This window comes from Wolffia australiana, chromosome 14 (genome assembly GCF_029677425.1).
Source record: "Wolffia australiana isolate 7733 chromosome 14, ASM2967742v1".
Lineage (NCBI taxonomy): Eukaryota > Viridiplantae > Streptophyta > Magnoliopsida > Alismatales > Araceae > Wolffia > Wolffia australiana.
The window spans coordinates 4,257,694-4,274,291 of NC_135848.1; the positions used below are offsets into that span (position 1 = coordinate 4,257,694).

The 16,598-nt window shown below is 37.3% G+C and overlaps 1 protein-coding gene across 2 annotated transcripts; it reads right to left on the minus strand.

Annotated features, from left to right (window-relative positions):
• Positions 1-354: 354 nt before the first annotated feature.
• On the minus strand, positions 355-5,093 carry LOC144711980 (Pentatricopeptide repeat (PPR) superfamily protein). Of its 2 annotated transcripts, XM_078586147.1 has the most exons (3): positions 4,810-5,093; positions 3,213-3,379; positions 355-2,886 (listed from the first exon to the last, which is right to left on the minus strand). In XM_078586147.1, the coding sequence occupies exon 3, from the start codon at positions 2,881-2,883 to the stop codon at positions 700-702; it is 2,184 nt and encodes a 727-aa protein (XP_078442273.1). In that variant the 5' UTR covers positions 2,884-2,886; positions 3,213-3,379; positions 4,810-5,093; the 3' UTR covers positions 355-699. The 2 variants fall into 2 exon arrangements, with proteins under 2 accessions (XP_078442273.1, XP_078442272.1); XM_078586146.1 differs by lacking the exon at positions 3,213-3,379 and having other exon boundaries at positions 4,810-5,090.
• Between the last annotated feature and the right edge of the window lie 11,505 nt (positions 5,094-16,598).

The following is a 16,598-nucleotide window of genomic DNA, read 5'->3' on the forward strand; positions in this document are numbered from 1 at the left end:
TTTTATTCCCTTAATGTGGAATTTTGTGCGACATGCAGTGCAAATTTCTGCCCCAAAAATCCGACTCTACAGGGAACCATTTCTATTGGAAATTTAGAGAGAAACATCCTGCTGGGATTATCACTCTCACTCAATTCATAGGTATCACAATTGTGCTAATTTTAAATTTCAATCTAGATTTTCCAGAGTTCCTCACACAGAATAGTTTCATAGGTGAATTTGGAAGACCAGTATACCCTCCCCCTCAGTCAACTAAATTCAATTAAAAGCTGAATATATTGGATAGACTGCTGTCCATAAAATATAAACAGGAAATAAATATAAACCACTGATTAGTACTCTCACTCATATGTATCCCAGTATTAATTTAAATTTTATAATTTTAATTCAGATTACAATCCACTCATATATATATGTCAGATTACCACTCTCACTCATATATATCCCAACTTATGGGAAATTAAAATTTTAAAGTCACATTACATCTCCCACTCATAAATATCCCAATGTACTTATGTTAAAAATTTTAAGTGAGATCTTCCAGAGCTCCTCAACCATAACCAAACTTCACAAAACCAATGTCGCTTCCCGCATAGAAAGAGTCAGTTTCTCCAATAAACACCCCTTTTCCGGCTAAAAAAACCACATCTTTACTCTGCCCACCAAAGAAAAACACAGCCATCACTGGAAATCATCCTACTATGATATACCCAGCCATGATTTGAAAGCCAAAGCGGCTTCCCTCCTTTCGAACTGCACTTCAGTCTGTATCTTGGCAGCCTTGCCCTTGTACAGCTTCCTATGATACTTCAACCACAAACTTCTGTACTTGTATTTATCAATGAACATCTTCCCTCTCTCCATCATCTCCACCACTTCATTAGCCCTCAAAAAGAACCCACCCCTCACAAAGCAGTACAGCACCGAGTCTAAGAGCTCCTGGTCAAACTCAACAGTTGACTTTGACGCATTCAACGCCTTCATCTCGCCCCACAAATCCGTCACCTCTGCATACCGCCCTCCGATCGCCGCGTACCCGTTGACCAGAGAGTGAAAAGTCTGCGCGTTCGGGGCCCGACCGTTGATTTTCATCTTCTTGAAGGCCTTCTGCGCATCATGCATCATCCTCTTCTTGCAGAAAAAGTCAACCACGTTGTTCCAGTCGTGGACCCCGCAGTCAACAGGCCCATTTCCGTTGACTTCTTCTAGAAGCCTGGCCATGAAGCTTTCCTTCTCGTCGACTGTTCCTTGGACAACCTTACTTTGACGGTTGAGCGGTAGCCCAGACTCTTTCATCTCCTTGAAAAGACTCAGGGCACTGTCCATGTCATTTCTCAAGACCCGCTCCTTCATCATTAATTCATAACAATTTGAATCAATTTGTAAACCCCCTTTCTTGGCATCTTTTAACAAGGCGGTAGCATCTTCCACTCGGCCCTCTTTACAGTAAGCCTTCAAGAGAGAAGAATAAACTGACGAACTTACTCTGATACCATGGAACCTCATTTCATCAAGCAGATCGTGGGCAGGTTCTAAGAGCCCTAAACCAATGCAGGAGTCAAGAACTTGCGCAACCACAGATCTCTCCTCTCTGCTCACTTTAACCAAAAATCCCGCAAGATCACTAATCTTCCCTTTTTCTATAAAACCCATGACTAATTTTGCATACACTTTCTCAGAGGGGTGAAGAATCCCGCCCTCTGATCTAACCAGCTCAACCTGGGCATGAAGCTTTTCTGATAATCGGCAAAGCATCGCCTTTAAATCTGATTCAAACCTCAGAAACTTTATATCTTTGGTGAATTCAACGAAAGATGGCAACTGGGAATTGATAAAATTGAATTTTTTCTCTTCCCTAGCGGGTGGTATTAGCAATGTTCTTCTTCTCCCTTGAACAGCTTCAAGAACAGATCTCGCCGCCGCGAGAGAATTCTTCACTTTATTCGCCCTCTTGAGCATGCCCAGTACAATATCACATGCCGATGTCAACTCCCCGAGCTTGAGATGGCAAGAGAGCAAACAACTGTACCACTGCTGATACTGTGAGTCGGTCAATCCTTCACAGACTTCATCAATATGCCGTTGTAGCTTCTTAATCTCACCAAGACGACCGTTTCTTTCAAATACATGAGCCATGATTATCAATAATTCAGTGTCAGGCTTAACACCCACTCTCGGCATAAGCTCAAGCAGCTGTTCAGCTTTCCTTGTGACCCCAAAAACCAGGCACCCAATCAAAGCGATGCTGAACGCCATCGGATTGGGCTTCATTCCCAGCAACGGACGGTTAGATTTCTTCCGAGGGTCAACACGGTTATCCTTAAATAGATGCCCAATCTCACAGACAAGCTCGGCTGCAAGAAAGGCGCCCTCTTTGGTGTTTGAGAAATAAGAAATAATCGAAACCCAGATACTTACTGGAATAAATTCCTCAATTTCAATGAGTTTTCTCAAAAGGGTCGATGCAGGGATCGATAATTCGCACCTTGAGAGAACGTAGGAGAGATAAATAAGAGAATTTCTGTCTAGAATGTCGCGCCTGTTCTGATCAAAGGCTTGTTCTACCAAGGAGGAAGCTTTGAGCAACCATTTCTTCTCGTAGCTCTCTGCAAGGCCACAGATGAGAGAACCCAGCAACGATTTTCGTGGAAATCCTTCCATGGGAGAGAGTTTATCGTAGAGCATACAAGCTTCGTCGAGTTTTCTTTGTTCAACAGCGGTCTTCATCTGCAATGCCACGTGGCCTGGATCCTGAGCCCAGACTAGAACAGATTCTCCATTTGTAGTGGTTGCAAGTTCTCGAACTGGTCTGTGCTTCAAACGGTGAAGAAGGCCGCATGTACTCCGGATGAACAGTCTCTCTATGACAGGGAGGAGACCCATTTGCTAAATGTACAGGGAATGAAAGATCAAAGAATAAGCCATCCAAGAAATATCACCTTTGGAACAGCAGAGAACACTAAAAGAAGGTAGGAAAATGGCCGAGAAGGAGAGGAGCATCCGGTTTAAAGGACTTCCCAGAAACCAAAAGGGAATTAGAGTAGAAAGAAAGGAGTGCTCATCTTTAACTACAGACAATATTGCCCCTGAGATAAAACTCGAAAGGATAGAATAATTTCATGATATGGAGCTTGGGTAACTTTTCATGAGCTCATGTATGGAGAGGAAAAATTTTGTGATGGGTTCCTGTTAAACTATTTTTTCCTGCTTACCACCTAAGACATGTAAGGGCCCCCAAGGGAGATTTCCAATATGATGAACTCCAGGGTTGTGAACTCCAGAGTTAAAAGTTACCACATGATGAACATGCACATACTAGCTCATGTTGTCTCATTCAATCCCGTTAATGCCAAAGATCATTTATAATAACGTAAATCTCCTGAGATAACACAAAAACAATAAGAGGGAGAACAATATAAACTGAAAGCAAGCAAATGAAAAGACTCTATGATACAAAACTAACTCGAACATACTTGGAAAAGAGGAAAAACAGAAAAGAGTCAACACGCAAAGCTCCTCAGGCCACGTGTGAGGAGATTCTTGGTCAACTATCTACCTATAAATAAAGGGGATCCCGTAACAGAAAGGGGACAGTCTTTTCTTGGAGCTCACGCATGAGTAGACATGGTCGTTCTGTTCTTTTTGTGTGAATTGTTCGTTCTGTTCGGTTTTACGAACAGAACAAAAACAAATTAATACAGAACATCGCACAGACCCGTGTGCGGTTCTTTTGTTCCCTTTGTGCGAATGTGCAAATTTGTGAGAATGTGCAAATTTTGTTCGTTTTTTTTTTAAAAAAGAACAGAACAAAGAACAAGGCCCTGTGCGGTTCTTTTGTGTGAATTTTTTGTTCGTTTAAAACGAACAGAACAGAACGACCATGTCTACGCATGAGTTCAGGCTGGTTGCCAGAAGATCCTCTCACCAACACAAAAAGGGCAAGACCAATCCGGCTTGTCTGATTACCTCTTCCATTATCTATCCCACACTGTGATTCCCTCTCTCATCACATTCTGGTTGTTCTCTGTATCTGACGATTGAACTCTGTGGCATTATCTTGGAATATTACAATTCTTGGTTTTTCTTGAGTTCAAGAGCTCGATCCACGTCGTTTCAGTGATTTCAACACAGATATGATCGTTCTCTCATGGGACTTGTATCACTCTGTAAATTCAATGGAAAATTTTCACCTTCTTAACTATCAGAATGTTTGGGATCAAAAGATTTTGTACCTATGAGTTGGAATATTAAACAGTCAGTTCGGGTCGATAAACTGAACTTGTCACATTGAAGGGTATGCAAATGGAGGTCAAATAACTTTTCGACCATTTATACTTCAATCAAGGACGCATGGATTGAATCATATTGGCTTTGTCTGAGAACCTCCACGTTTTTTTAATAATTGAATTTGGGAGCTGACTTCTATTTTCCCTGATCAGGATAAAGAGAACTGTAAATCACAAATTTGATCGTTCAGTGGAGCACTATAAAAGTCACCTTCTCGCTAATGGCTCAAAAGTTCATTCCAGCGGTCCCACTTCATTATCCACGGTGAGTGATTTGATCCTTACTATTGGCTTTGGATAAAACCAGGAAATATATGCTAATTAATCGGATAACAAACCCGTTCATAGAACCAAGATTAGTACGAGAGAAAAAATGAGGACAACGATTTCATGACTAATGCTCAACTTTGGTGGTATGATCATCCAAAAAAAGAGAAACCCAGAAAACAAAAATCTAAAAAAAGTAAACCTAAGTTGGATTAAACGGAGAAAACAACCAGAAAAGATGAAGATTGCAAGTTACCTTAAGCGCGCAGCGTTAGAGGGTTCGGCCTAGATCGCTTGGATGTACTGTGCCCCAACCTTCGGATAATTCTCTGCTTTGAAGAACTCGTTTCCTTGATCCTTGTGAGATGTCTTTCGTCGTTTTGGTAGCCATTTCCCCTTCCTCGCTCTTGAAGAATTTCCGCAGAGTAGTCTTCCGAGGCTGGCGGGACTTTAGAGTGATGGGTTTTTCCTAGAATAAAATGGAATTTTGTATACCCAGCTTAACACTCATTCATATTCATAGACTTTAGAGTAATGGGTTGCTTTTTCCCATAAGGAAATGGAATATTGTATACCGGCTTACCACTTATTCATATTCCTGGACTTTAGAGTGACGGGTTTTTCTTATAAGGGAATGAAATATTGTATCCCCGGCTTACCACTCATTCATATCCATAGACTTTAGAGTAATGAATTTTTCTCAGAAGGAAATGGAATATTGTATACCCGGCTTACCACTTACTCATATTCATAGACTTTAGAGTAATGGGTTTTTCGCAGAAGGAAAAGGAATATTGTATACCCGGCTTACCACTCATTCATATCCATAGACTTTAGAGTAATGAATTTTTCTCAGAAGGAAATGGAATATTGTATACCCGGCTTAGCACTTACTCATATTCATAGACTTTAGAGTAATGGGTTTTTTGCAGAAGGAAATGGAATATTGTATACCCGGCTTACCACTTACTCATAGTCATAGACTTTAGAGTAATGGGTTTTTCGCAGAAGGAAATGGAGTATTGTATACCCGGCTTACCACTCATTCATATTAATAGACTTTAGAGTAATAGGTTTTTCCTATAAGGAAATGGAATATTGTATACGGGGTTTACCACTCATTCATATTCATAGACATTGCACATGAGTTAAATTTTTAATTCTTAATCAAAAAATTTCAGAATTTCTAATGAAGTAGAGCTTGATCATTTAACTGGGTTAGACTGTTGGATGAATGAAGGATGACACTATTGTACCAAACTTTCTTCCGTTCACTCATCCATCAAAAAATCATCATCTGCCCCGTCCCATTAGTGTACATGACCAAAAATGGAATAGATGACGGAACGGGGATGACTGAATCCTGAAAGAGATAGAGATAGATAGAGAGACATAGAGCAAGCAAGAGAGAGGAGAGATAGACAGACAGACAGACAGACAGGCAGAGGAAGGGAGAGCGGGGGACATAGAGATAGACAAACAAACAAACATAGAGAGTGTGCGTGTGCAAGAAAGACGGAGAGAACGAGAGAGAACAAGATATAGGGAGATCGAGAACAAGATTGTGGTCAGCCTGGTCGTCTTCTACATCAACAATAGTCGAGTCGTGGTCATTGTCTCTGTCGAAGACAGTTGCTTACTTAATTAATTAATTTTTTATTTCCATATATTAATAAAACACTATTATGATTATAGATGGCTAATATAAATTACCTATCTGAGTCCTAATTTATTGAATAAATTGATTCTTTAGACTAACCCCTTAATTCTCTTGAATTCAGTGAATCAAGTGCATCACTTCTCTTGAATCGAGTGAATCAAGTGAATTACTTCTCTTGACTCAAGTGAATCAAGTTAAAATGCAAGATTTATATAAATAAAATATTAAATTTTGGATGCAAGTGGGAGATAAGGAGAAGCCTAAGTCATAACCTGGATCAAAATTGGAGGCCCATGTTCAAATAAGAGAAGAAAAGGCCTGACTTTAGCCATTTTAACGACCTTGTCAAAAGCAGGGATGACTTATGCAACTAACACTATTAACTTGAACTTGGAGGCTGCTTTCCTATTGGAGGATAGAATAACATGAATATTAAGATTGGATTTGAAGATATAATAGCCTCCTAATTCCCGGAAATTATATGTTAGGGCTAAGAGCATTAGGCCTCCTCTATAAAAAAAACTTATGTGCCCCCCCTTCATGTTCAATCCTTGAATTTTATCCCAATACATTGTTGGAGGCCTTAGTGCATCCGTTTTCATGGTTTCATTCTTTCTTAAGAGTGTCTGATTGAGAACAGTATGATAAACAGTATGATAACTAGGGTGATAAATATACTTTTGTATTCCTTTTTATTCTTCTCATGTTTCTCTCAACTTTTTTGCTATATTATTTTTAAGAAGATAGCCTAGGTCCATACCTTCCCCATGCATCAAACCTCACTAAAAAAATTATTGTCTAGCAAAAGTTACAATATTTCATTATACCCCTCGTTGCAGAAAAGTCCACTGCTCACCATGTGTCCAAAAGTCATCCGGTCTGCCTACAGGTACCTACAACTGCAACCCCCAACATGAGAGTGAAGGTAAATTATTATTCTGTAATTCAACTATTGACCTAAAAAATTCCAAAAACTTTCTAAATTTTAGATAAATATGATAAATTGTATTAAAATAAAAAGTATTTATTTTAATTTATAAAATTAGTTTTAGGTAGTTTGATTTTTTTTAATAAAAAAATCATATAAACAAAAATTACAAAAATATAAATACTTAAAATGTACAATATATATTTGTTAAAGTATATTCCACTTTCTCAATACACGGTGTATGTGGTTTTGACCCTTAAACACTATGTGTTCAGTTAATAAATTATTAATTATTAATTGCAACATAAAAAAAAATCTCAAATAACACTTGAACTCTAATTTACGGTTTATTGCCATCCCATCGATGATGATTACTTCTGTCATCATTTCCATCAACAAAGTCATCATCCCTAGTCTGAGAGTCATGGCATTTATTTTTTCCTCAATGAGTTTTCTATGTGAATGATGATGAACCCAAGGGACTCTACAGAGAGTCAACATCAGTGCTTATTGATGGAAATGCCATTTTTGTGTTTCATCATCAGATGGCCAAAATTAACATCATCGTCATACAAAATCATTGTCTGGATGTGCCCATCCCTTGTTCCAATCCATTCAAAGTAAACTACTTTCATAAAATATAAAAAACCATAAAATATTTACCCAGACTACATTCCTCGTTCAAAGATACCTAAATTTATTGAAAGTTAATTTTTATATGATATTTTCCAGATTAAATTTTTTATTTTTAACTGGTTCAAGTAATTTTTCATGTCAATCCACAAAAAAAAAATTCAGTTAAACATTGGATATTTTGAATAAAATACTTTCCATAAAAATATAAACCTAGACTAATGTAAACCCAGAGAACCACTCTCACTCATATTCATGTGTATTAGAATTGTGTTAACTTTACAATTTTCTAAGTTTTCTCCTCCTTCCACCATAAAAATGATTGTCATTTAAACGTTCACACTTGTCTAATCAAAGGACAAGGCATGGCTGCTCTTACCCCTAGTTTAACTCTAAGCAATGCGTTATAGGTTCCTAATTTTCCTGTTAACTGGTCTCACACAAACTGTATAGTGTTTCATTACTATTCTCCCATTCTATTATTCTTTTCATAACTTGACGACATTGAAGATGATTGTTTTAGGTATTAAGAATGCCAACGGTTTCTATGTGCATGTATTGGATCATCTATCTATGAGACTTGGCTCCTTGTCATAAGGCAGGATAGCTTCTATAAAATGGAGGGCCAGTTCAGTCACCTAGACTTTTCCAAGATAATACACTCTCTTCTTTGGCCTCCCTACATCCCTCACCTCTAAATGGGTGAGCATCATCACTTTACATATAAATTACTTGGTTTGGTTCTAGTAATTATTCGAAATATATTTCCCTTGCAAGCCTTTCGCACATTCCCCATCTTATTCATTATTTTATTGATATGACTTAGTAATTATAATAGATATGCAATGTTTAAAATTCAAATTCATGAACACTAAGTGAATTATGATGAGATCGTAAAACAATGATCACTAATCTTTATACAAGTTTTCTAAATAATTCAATTTAAAGGATACTCGAGAAGGGATGCAAAGTATTAATAACATTATCTAGTCCCAATCATATGATGAATATGACTGACTCCGTAGCCATTAGTTTAGTAATAACAATGACAGATAGCGGGTGCTCTTTGAGAAAGATTTCACTAAAATGCTCCATATAAATCCTTGAAAGATATTATATTTAGTGTCGATCAGGTTGATTTATGTCATGATTGTGCAAGTGATCCTTATACCTAAGGCACCAAAGATGATGACGTAGGACGACAAGGGAAAAGGGCGACTAAGGAGATGGATGGGTTGACGATGGGAAATGGGTCTGTAGGGAGGGATAAAACAATCCACAGAAATTCACACAGTCGGATTCGGACTTTAAAACCGATGAAGATCTGGTGGTGCAGCTCCGACCCTTATCGAGGGTGGGAGTACTGTCTTCCCCCACCGCGACGATGCCTAAGTACCGAAATCAATACCCGAATTCGCGTCGCGAAGAAACACTCGGGAAAGAGAGAGAGAGAGAAGAGATGGAAATCCAAACCAAATCGAATTCTGACGGCGGTGGAAACTTCTCGAGAAAACACTGGACGGAGAACACTTTCGACACCAAAGAGTTCAGGCGTACCTCGGCACCGTAGTGCGTGAAGAGGATGCGGGAAATTCTGATCGTGACGAGGCTGGGCGAATCCGGGCGTTGAGCGGCCCACTGGACGAGGACGATGCTGGGCGTTGAACGGCCCTGGTTGAGTGCAGATGTTGTGGTCGCAGAGTCAAGCGTAGGCGAACACCCGTGCGCGCGAAGCGCGCGTAGGGTGCGCGGAGCGCCGCAGCGCCAGCAGCGCCAGCGCGAGTGCGGCAGCGCACCGAGCGCCGCGGCGTGGCGTCTTGCGCTGGAGCGTCGAGCGGCGTCGGCGGCATCGACAGCCTGGGACGCTTTGGGTGGCGGTCTAGGACGTGGCTTGGGCGGCCTTGGCGAGGACAGCCTAGGCGTCCTAGCGAGGCTGCATGGGCGGTCTTGGCTGGGGCGGCCTGGGCGTCCCTGGCGGGAGGTCTGGGCGGCCTTGGCTGGGCGGCTGGCGTCTGGCGGCGGCCTCGGCGAGGCGGCCTGTCTTTGGGCCGGCCGGCTGGGCGGGAGGTCTGGGCGGCCTTGGCTGGGCGGCCTGGGCGTCCTGGCGGGGCGACCTGGGTGGCCTCGGCTGGGGCGTTATGGGGCGGCCTGGCTGGGCAGCTTGGGCGTCCTAGCGAGGCGGCCTGGGCGGCTTGGCTGGGCGGCCTGGGCGGTTGGCTGGGCGGCCTGGGCGAGAGAGAGAGAGGGTGGGAGAGAGAGGGGAAAGAAGGAGAATAGGAGAGGGAGAGAGGATGGTGAAAGAGGAAGGAGAGGGGACGGGAGGCCGACGTCGCGAGGCGGTGACGGCGGCGGCGGTGACGGCGGCGGCGGTGACGGCTAGGGTTCAGAGGGATAGGGAGGTTGGGCAGTTCTCCAAGAAGAGTTAAACAAAACTCAATTCTTGAAATTATGACTGCCTAAGAATTTCTTGAAAACAATGGCCTTTATATAGGCCTTGGAGGAAAGAGAAATTGACGAGAAAGTAAAGACGTGCGCCGTGTCACGCCAAAGGGCAGTTGTGGATTTGCCTTTGGTGTCGTGTCATGACGCGCATAGAGACGTGCGCGGGTGGAGACGTGCTAGTTGGCCGTTGTGGCGTGTCGACTTTAGTGTTGACTCCGGTTGACCGTGGCGGGTTGACTTTGGTTGACTCTGGTTGACCGTGGTCCATAGCAGGCGTGTTGACTCTGGTTGACCGTGGTGACGCGTTCGTCGATGATATGTTGGCGTCCTCGCCATCAGATGACTTATGGATGGACGAATGTGTTTTGACTATGACTGAAGAATATCTTACCATGACATTCCAAACTGTCCCCACTCAGATGTAATTAGACCATTAACGTGATTGTTTGATGATTGGGTGTAGGGTTTGCCATTTCTTACAAAAATTCAGTAAATCAAACCGAACCGATACCGTCAGTTTGGGATTATCGAGTTTACCAACATTTCGGAATAGGGTTCAGTTTCACGAGAAAACCTAACTGAAAACTGGATTAATTATTTTATTATAAAAAATATTAAAAAACATGTTGACAGTCAGTTCTGAACCTAGTATGGTCACGCGTACACAATAGTCCTGCGCCAATTGCGCTAGTGATTTTTGAAATTTATAAAGCTAAATACAAAATTTAAATCCACAATATATTGTAGTCAAATAATATAAATACAAAAAATACCAAACTAATAAAATAAGATAGATACAAAAATAAAAATACAAAAATATTAAAATAACATAAATATGAAAATAACATATACAAAAAATACATAAAGACACAAATCAGATAAAGACACGAATAACATGTATAAAAAATACATAAATACAAAAATAAAATAGATACACAAAAAACATCAATATGAAAATAAGATAGATACACAAATAACACATACAAAAAATACATAAATATGAAAATAATATAAATAAACAAATACACAAATAATATAAATACAAAAATACACAAATGCCATGAATATGTTAATATGCAGATACATAACTACACAAAAATGTAAACACCTAGATATGTGATCGTGTAAATACCTAAATATTTAAATATATAAATACGTAAATGTATGATTATGTAAGTATGTAAATCTATGACAATGCAAATACATAAAATCAAATATAAATATATGAAAATGTGCCACAAATACAGTTTTGTCTTTGATTATGTAGTGAATCCAAGGAAATAATGGAATCTTTACGTAGTACACTTGTTTATTTAACTCTTTTAATTAGTATTTTACCTAAATTTTTACTTCGATTTTTAAGCTTTCAATATATTTTTTCAGAGGCATGTGACCAAATTTATAGGTTTTACTGAACCGAAACCAAACTCCGATTGAAACAAGACAGTACCGAAGTTTAGGTATAAGTATAGGTATTGGCAAAAACTGATACCAGAACCAAAACCGTCATTCCCTAATTGGGTGTACCTAAGTCATCCATGAGCCTCGTACATATGAAAGATTACACATACATGGTAGTCAATGACAGTTAAAGGTACATGCACGAGTTGACATACGCCTATGTCTCTTGTAGGGCACAAAGTGTAACTTGGCATCCCATAGCCGGACACATTAACTAATTGATTTGGTTAAATAAATCCTTAATTAATCAATAAAATCAGCCAATAAATGCCATAGGACTATTGAAGGTATTAAATAGATTGATACATGAGTCTAGAGGATCACACACATAATATTCTTGGATCTTGGTGGATATACTCTAAGTTAGAGGACTTTTATGAAAGTTTACTAGGGAATTTTATGAAAATTTCCTAGACTATATAAATAGAAGGGAGAACCCTCATTTGACAGCCATACGAGTCATTTTGAGTGCCTCATCTTTCTTATCTTTCTCTTCTCAGGTACTACTTCCAGTGAAACTAGATGGGGAGGAAATTAAAATTCTAGTAGCAGAATCTGAGGGAAAGAAGAGAAGATCTAATGTTCTGAATATAATTTAGTGTTTAGAGGCTTGTTTGTTGAGAAACTTTAAGATGCTCACTAAAGAATTCAAGAAATCACATATTAGGATTTTTGAAAAGGTGATATTTTTGTTTTTAAATCCCTCTTTTATTTATGTTCCACCATGTTATCAAGTTTGGATCATGTCTATTAAGGTTGTGATTTCTATCAGTAATTATTCTTTCAATTCATTCCATTCAGATTTGTGGGCTCCTCCCAAAAAAACTGATTGTATTGATCATTGTCACTACATTGTGTTTGTTCATAAACATACTCACGGCCCATTGCTATACCTCCTCTCAAATAAACATGGAGTTTTTCTTATCATCCAGCATCTCTTTGACAAACCGCAACCATATACGGTATGATTCTGAAAGTTTTTCCATTGACAATAAACTTGAATTCACCCAAAGTGCACTCTAAGTGTTCTTCTGGTCTAAGAATCTCACGTCAACCCTCGTGTCCCTACATCTTGAAACTAAATGGAATTATTGAGTACAAACCGATGGAAATATTGGCTGACAAACCAATCACACATTTGATACACCATTAAATGTTCCTAAATACAATGTATTCATTATAGTGCATATGTGATGTTTATAGTGAAGTCCATGAATACATGATTCAATTTAGTAAAATATGATGATATCATAATCTTAGATCACCAAATTTTTAAGCATGTGTTCTAAATATTCATGCTTGAGGTATACTCGAGAAGGATATCAAAATATCCTTATAGAATATCACTATCTAATCCCTCTCTTACAATGAGAATGGCTGATCTTGTAGCCATTAGTATGGAGACATGAAGGATAGATTTTGGGTATTCTTTTGTGGAGTTCAAAAAATTGGTGCATGTGAATACCTGAATGGTATTATTCCAAACTATCAAGTAGGTCTATTCATGTCACGACTGTCTAAGTGGTAGTTGGACTTGTTACACCAAAGCCAATGTATTGAGTCTCTCAAAGGACCTTTTTGAGTGACTCGAGTGTACCTCAAGCATCCATTTTCAGTGTATTGTGATAACAAAGCATCCATTTTCAGTGTGAGCAACCCAACTTTCCATCAGTACACCAAGATTATTAAGGTGCATCGTCATTATATTTATGATAAGATGGAATAGGGACTCATAGCACGCTATATGTAATAAGTTGAGAATGTTTGATACTTACTCTTCAGCTTGAGGGGGAGTATGAGAATATGATAGGCCTTTTGGGCCACATCTCTTTCCCTATATAAGCTAAGGGGTTCCCCTCTATATATTTTAACTCTATTGATTAACAAAAACTAATGCACGTTGCACGGTTGCCTAAATCCATATCATCATTGAATCAAATGTTTTTTCCATAGAAAATTGTATTGTATATTTTCATACTTATGTCATTTTTAGAACATCAGAGATTGTGAAAAATTATCAGAAATGCTTCTATCTCTCATTTGATACTTCACTCTTACCTGCTTCATAAAGGTAAATGATGACCTTGATGAAGCCATGTCTTACTGCTTATAGAAGCTAATTTTGAGAAGCATTGTTTAAATTTTTTGTCCCATGTTATTAAAAAACACTAGGATTTGAAAAAAAAGAGTGAAACTATCAACATAAGGAAAATTCACTCTAACATGGATGCCAATAAATAAATTCAATGCTTAGTACTTGATTTTTATCAAGAAAAGTCAATATATGTGTAGAACATTTTAATGAAGTCTATCATTTATGTAGCTCATTCTAATAGAAAAGTGTATCTGCTTTTGACTGAACACAATACTGATTTTGTTCAAGTCAACAATTCAAGGTCTACAAATCATCATGCTACACATACTTCCTACTAATAAAACATGAGTTGTGTAATATGATTTCTCATTTTTCTCTTAATAGATAAATATAACATGTCTTGGAACAATGTGTTTATTACATCCACATCAAAAGTCCTTCACAATATAAGACCATGACCATGCAAATGTGTCTTTTTGTGATATTTTTTTGTTAGGATTTCTAAGGATATGGATCACATTCAAGGATGAGCCTAAATCTGTATTAAATAATTATATTATCTCTTTTTGTTCAATTTACTCTCCCTTTTTAATCGCTACTTTTCATTTTTAGTCTTTAATATTAAATAGACTGATGTTTAATACAAATAAATTAATCGACAAAAAATATACACTTAGATTTTCTCTATCTGACCAAAATTTAGAGTGATAACAGTAAATAAAATTTTATAATTATATATGTGTGTGGCAGTCCAATAATTATTTTGTCGATTCAATGGTCATCAGAAAATTTACATTAATTTATGATGGTTTTTGGTTAATTTATTTTTTGTTAGCAGGCGGATGAAAGATTTGGTATTATAGTGATATAGTTAAGTACACTTTTAATGTGTAAGGCGTGATGAATGTTTTTATATTTTACTGGTTTATGATTATCTGCTTGTGATGTATCGTAATGTAATTTATAATATTAATTAAACACAAAAATTGGCCCAATGCATGGTCAATACCCTTCTGTATGTTATCAGCATGTATGATGATGAAAAACTGACCTAATGTATTCTCAAATATTTTTCTTTTAAAAACATTAGTGAATTTAAAATGTATATACCATGCGAAACAGAAATATCAAAGCCACATACTCAAGCCCATGGGTTTTACATCAAATAATATGCATGTTTATAACCCAAAAATCCAACATAATATTTAAAATCAAAGATATTTTAGACATAAGCATCAAATAATGATAATCATAAAAAAATCCACATGATACTGATTAATGAAACATGCATTTATTAAGAGGAAGATTAAAATTTATAAGTGTGAATCATTGAACTATCATAAGTTTTTTATGACTCAATTGAAGGGAGATTATTTGATATTTGGATAAAACTTATAACATAAATACCACAAAAATTAATATTAATGAATGTTTTGGTTCAAAAATGGAAAGATAATTCGAACCCCAAAAAACTTACCCATATGGTTTAGGTGAGCCATGGGTATGATGATTTTGTTCTCATTAAATGCCATTTTATAAAAGAATGTTAAAAATTAACAATTATTCTTTACTCATAAAATTTAAATGTCCTTTAACAATGAGTCAATGTTGCTCAAGGAAAAAATTGGCTTATATTTTTGTAACTGATGTTTTGTAGATAAAAATTGTAGATTATTGAGGGATGGAATAAAATTCTAATAAAAAGGCATTTCATGTCATTTAAACTCCCAAAAGACGATAAGGTTCGAACAAATTTGAGCTTAATCTAAAATTTGTGATTGTAATTGGTTACTATTAAAATTATGATTTTAAGTTTATCTTATGTCACTTAGAAATCAATCACTGACCTTGGACCACAATAGTTAGGGCCTCAGTTAAATAACTGGATATTTGTGCAGACAAATTTCTTGGTTCATGATCTAAGTTATCTCTTTGACATTGATAAATCAATGTGGATTGGGGCTCAAATAAAAAGGTTTGACCTCATATTTATATTCATTATAAAAACATGCAGCGTCTTGAAACAGACTTTTCAAAAAGTCTTCACAAAATGGGAGATTTTTAAAAATTCCAGAAGGAGACAGAATATTGATCACATAGTTGACTTAGTAGTGGATCATGAGAAAATAATAAGATTTTGATCCACTATTGTGACTCGTCAAATTCCAAGTAAATATACTAATTGTGATATGCTACATTGATCCATTAAATATGGGCCATATACCTTTCATTTTCTTAAATTTGGGTAATTGAGTCATGATGGAATCAATGTGGTTGAGTCTGCATCTGCGAGCTAATGACCATTAACTTGATCATCTGGCCTTTCACCAGCTCTCGTGATCCACTAGACTGTTTCATGATTTGAATCACCAGCCCTTTCAGTCAAATCTGATGAGTCCAAAGAATCATAAGATAAATAAGCATGGCCCTTGAAAATGTATAAATCGAGCTTGAAAAATAATAACCTATTTGTGAAATAAATATTATGAAGTTCTTAAAATTTCCTAAAACCTACAAGCCATCATGACACAAAGAAAATTCTATAATAAGTTGGGTTTCATTTCAGGTAAAATACTTGATATTTATTTTTATAAAATATTTTTATGCATTAATTTTATATAAAAAACAAATTTCATCATTTAATTTAGTTTGATTAATATTATGAAATCCATATTATGTGTATTTTGAGGGGCCTAGTTAGTATGAGTTTGGTTTATTCAAAATATTTAATATAGATAATTTTAGAAAAATTGATGTCATCCTTTCTCATGAGTGGAGCACATCAACTGGATAAATAATAGTGTCAATTATTAAAAAACATCACTG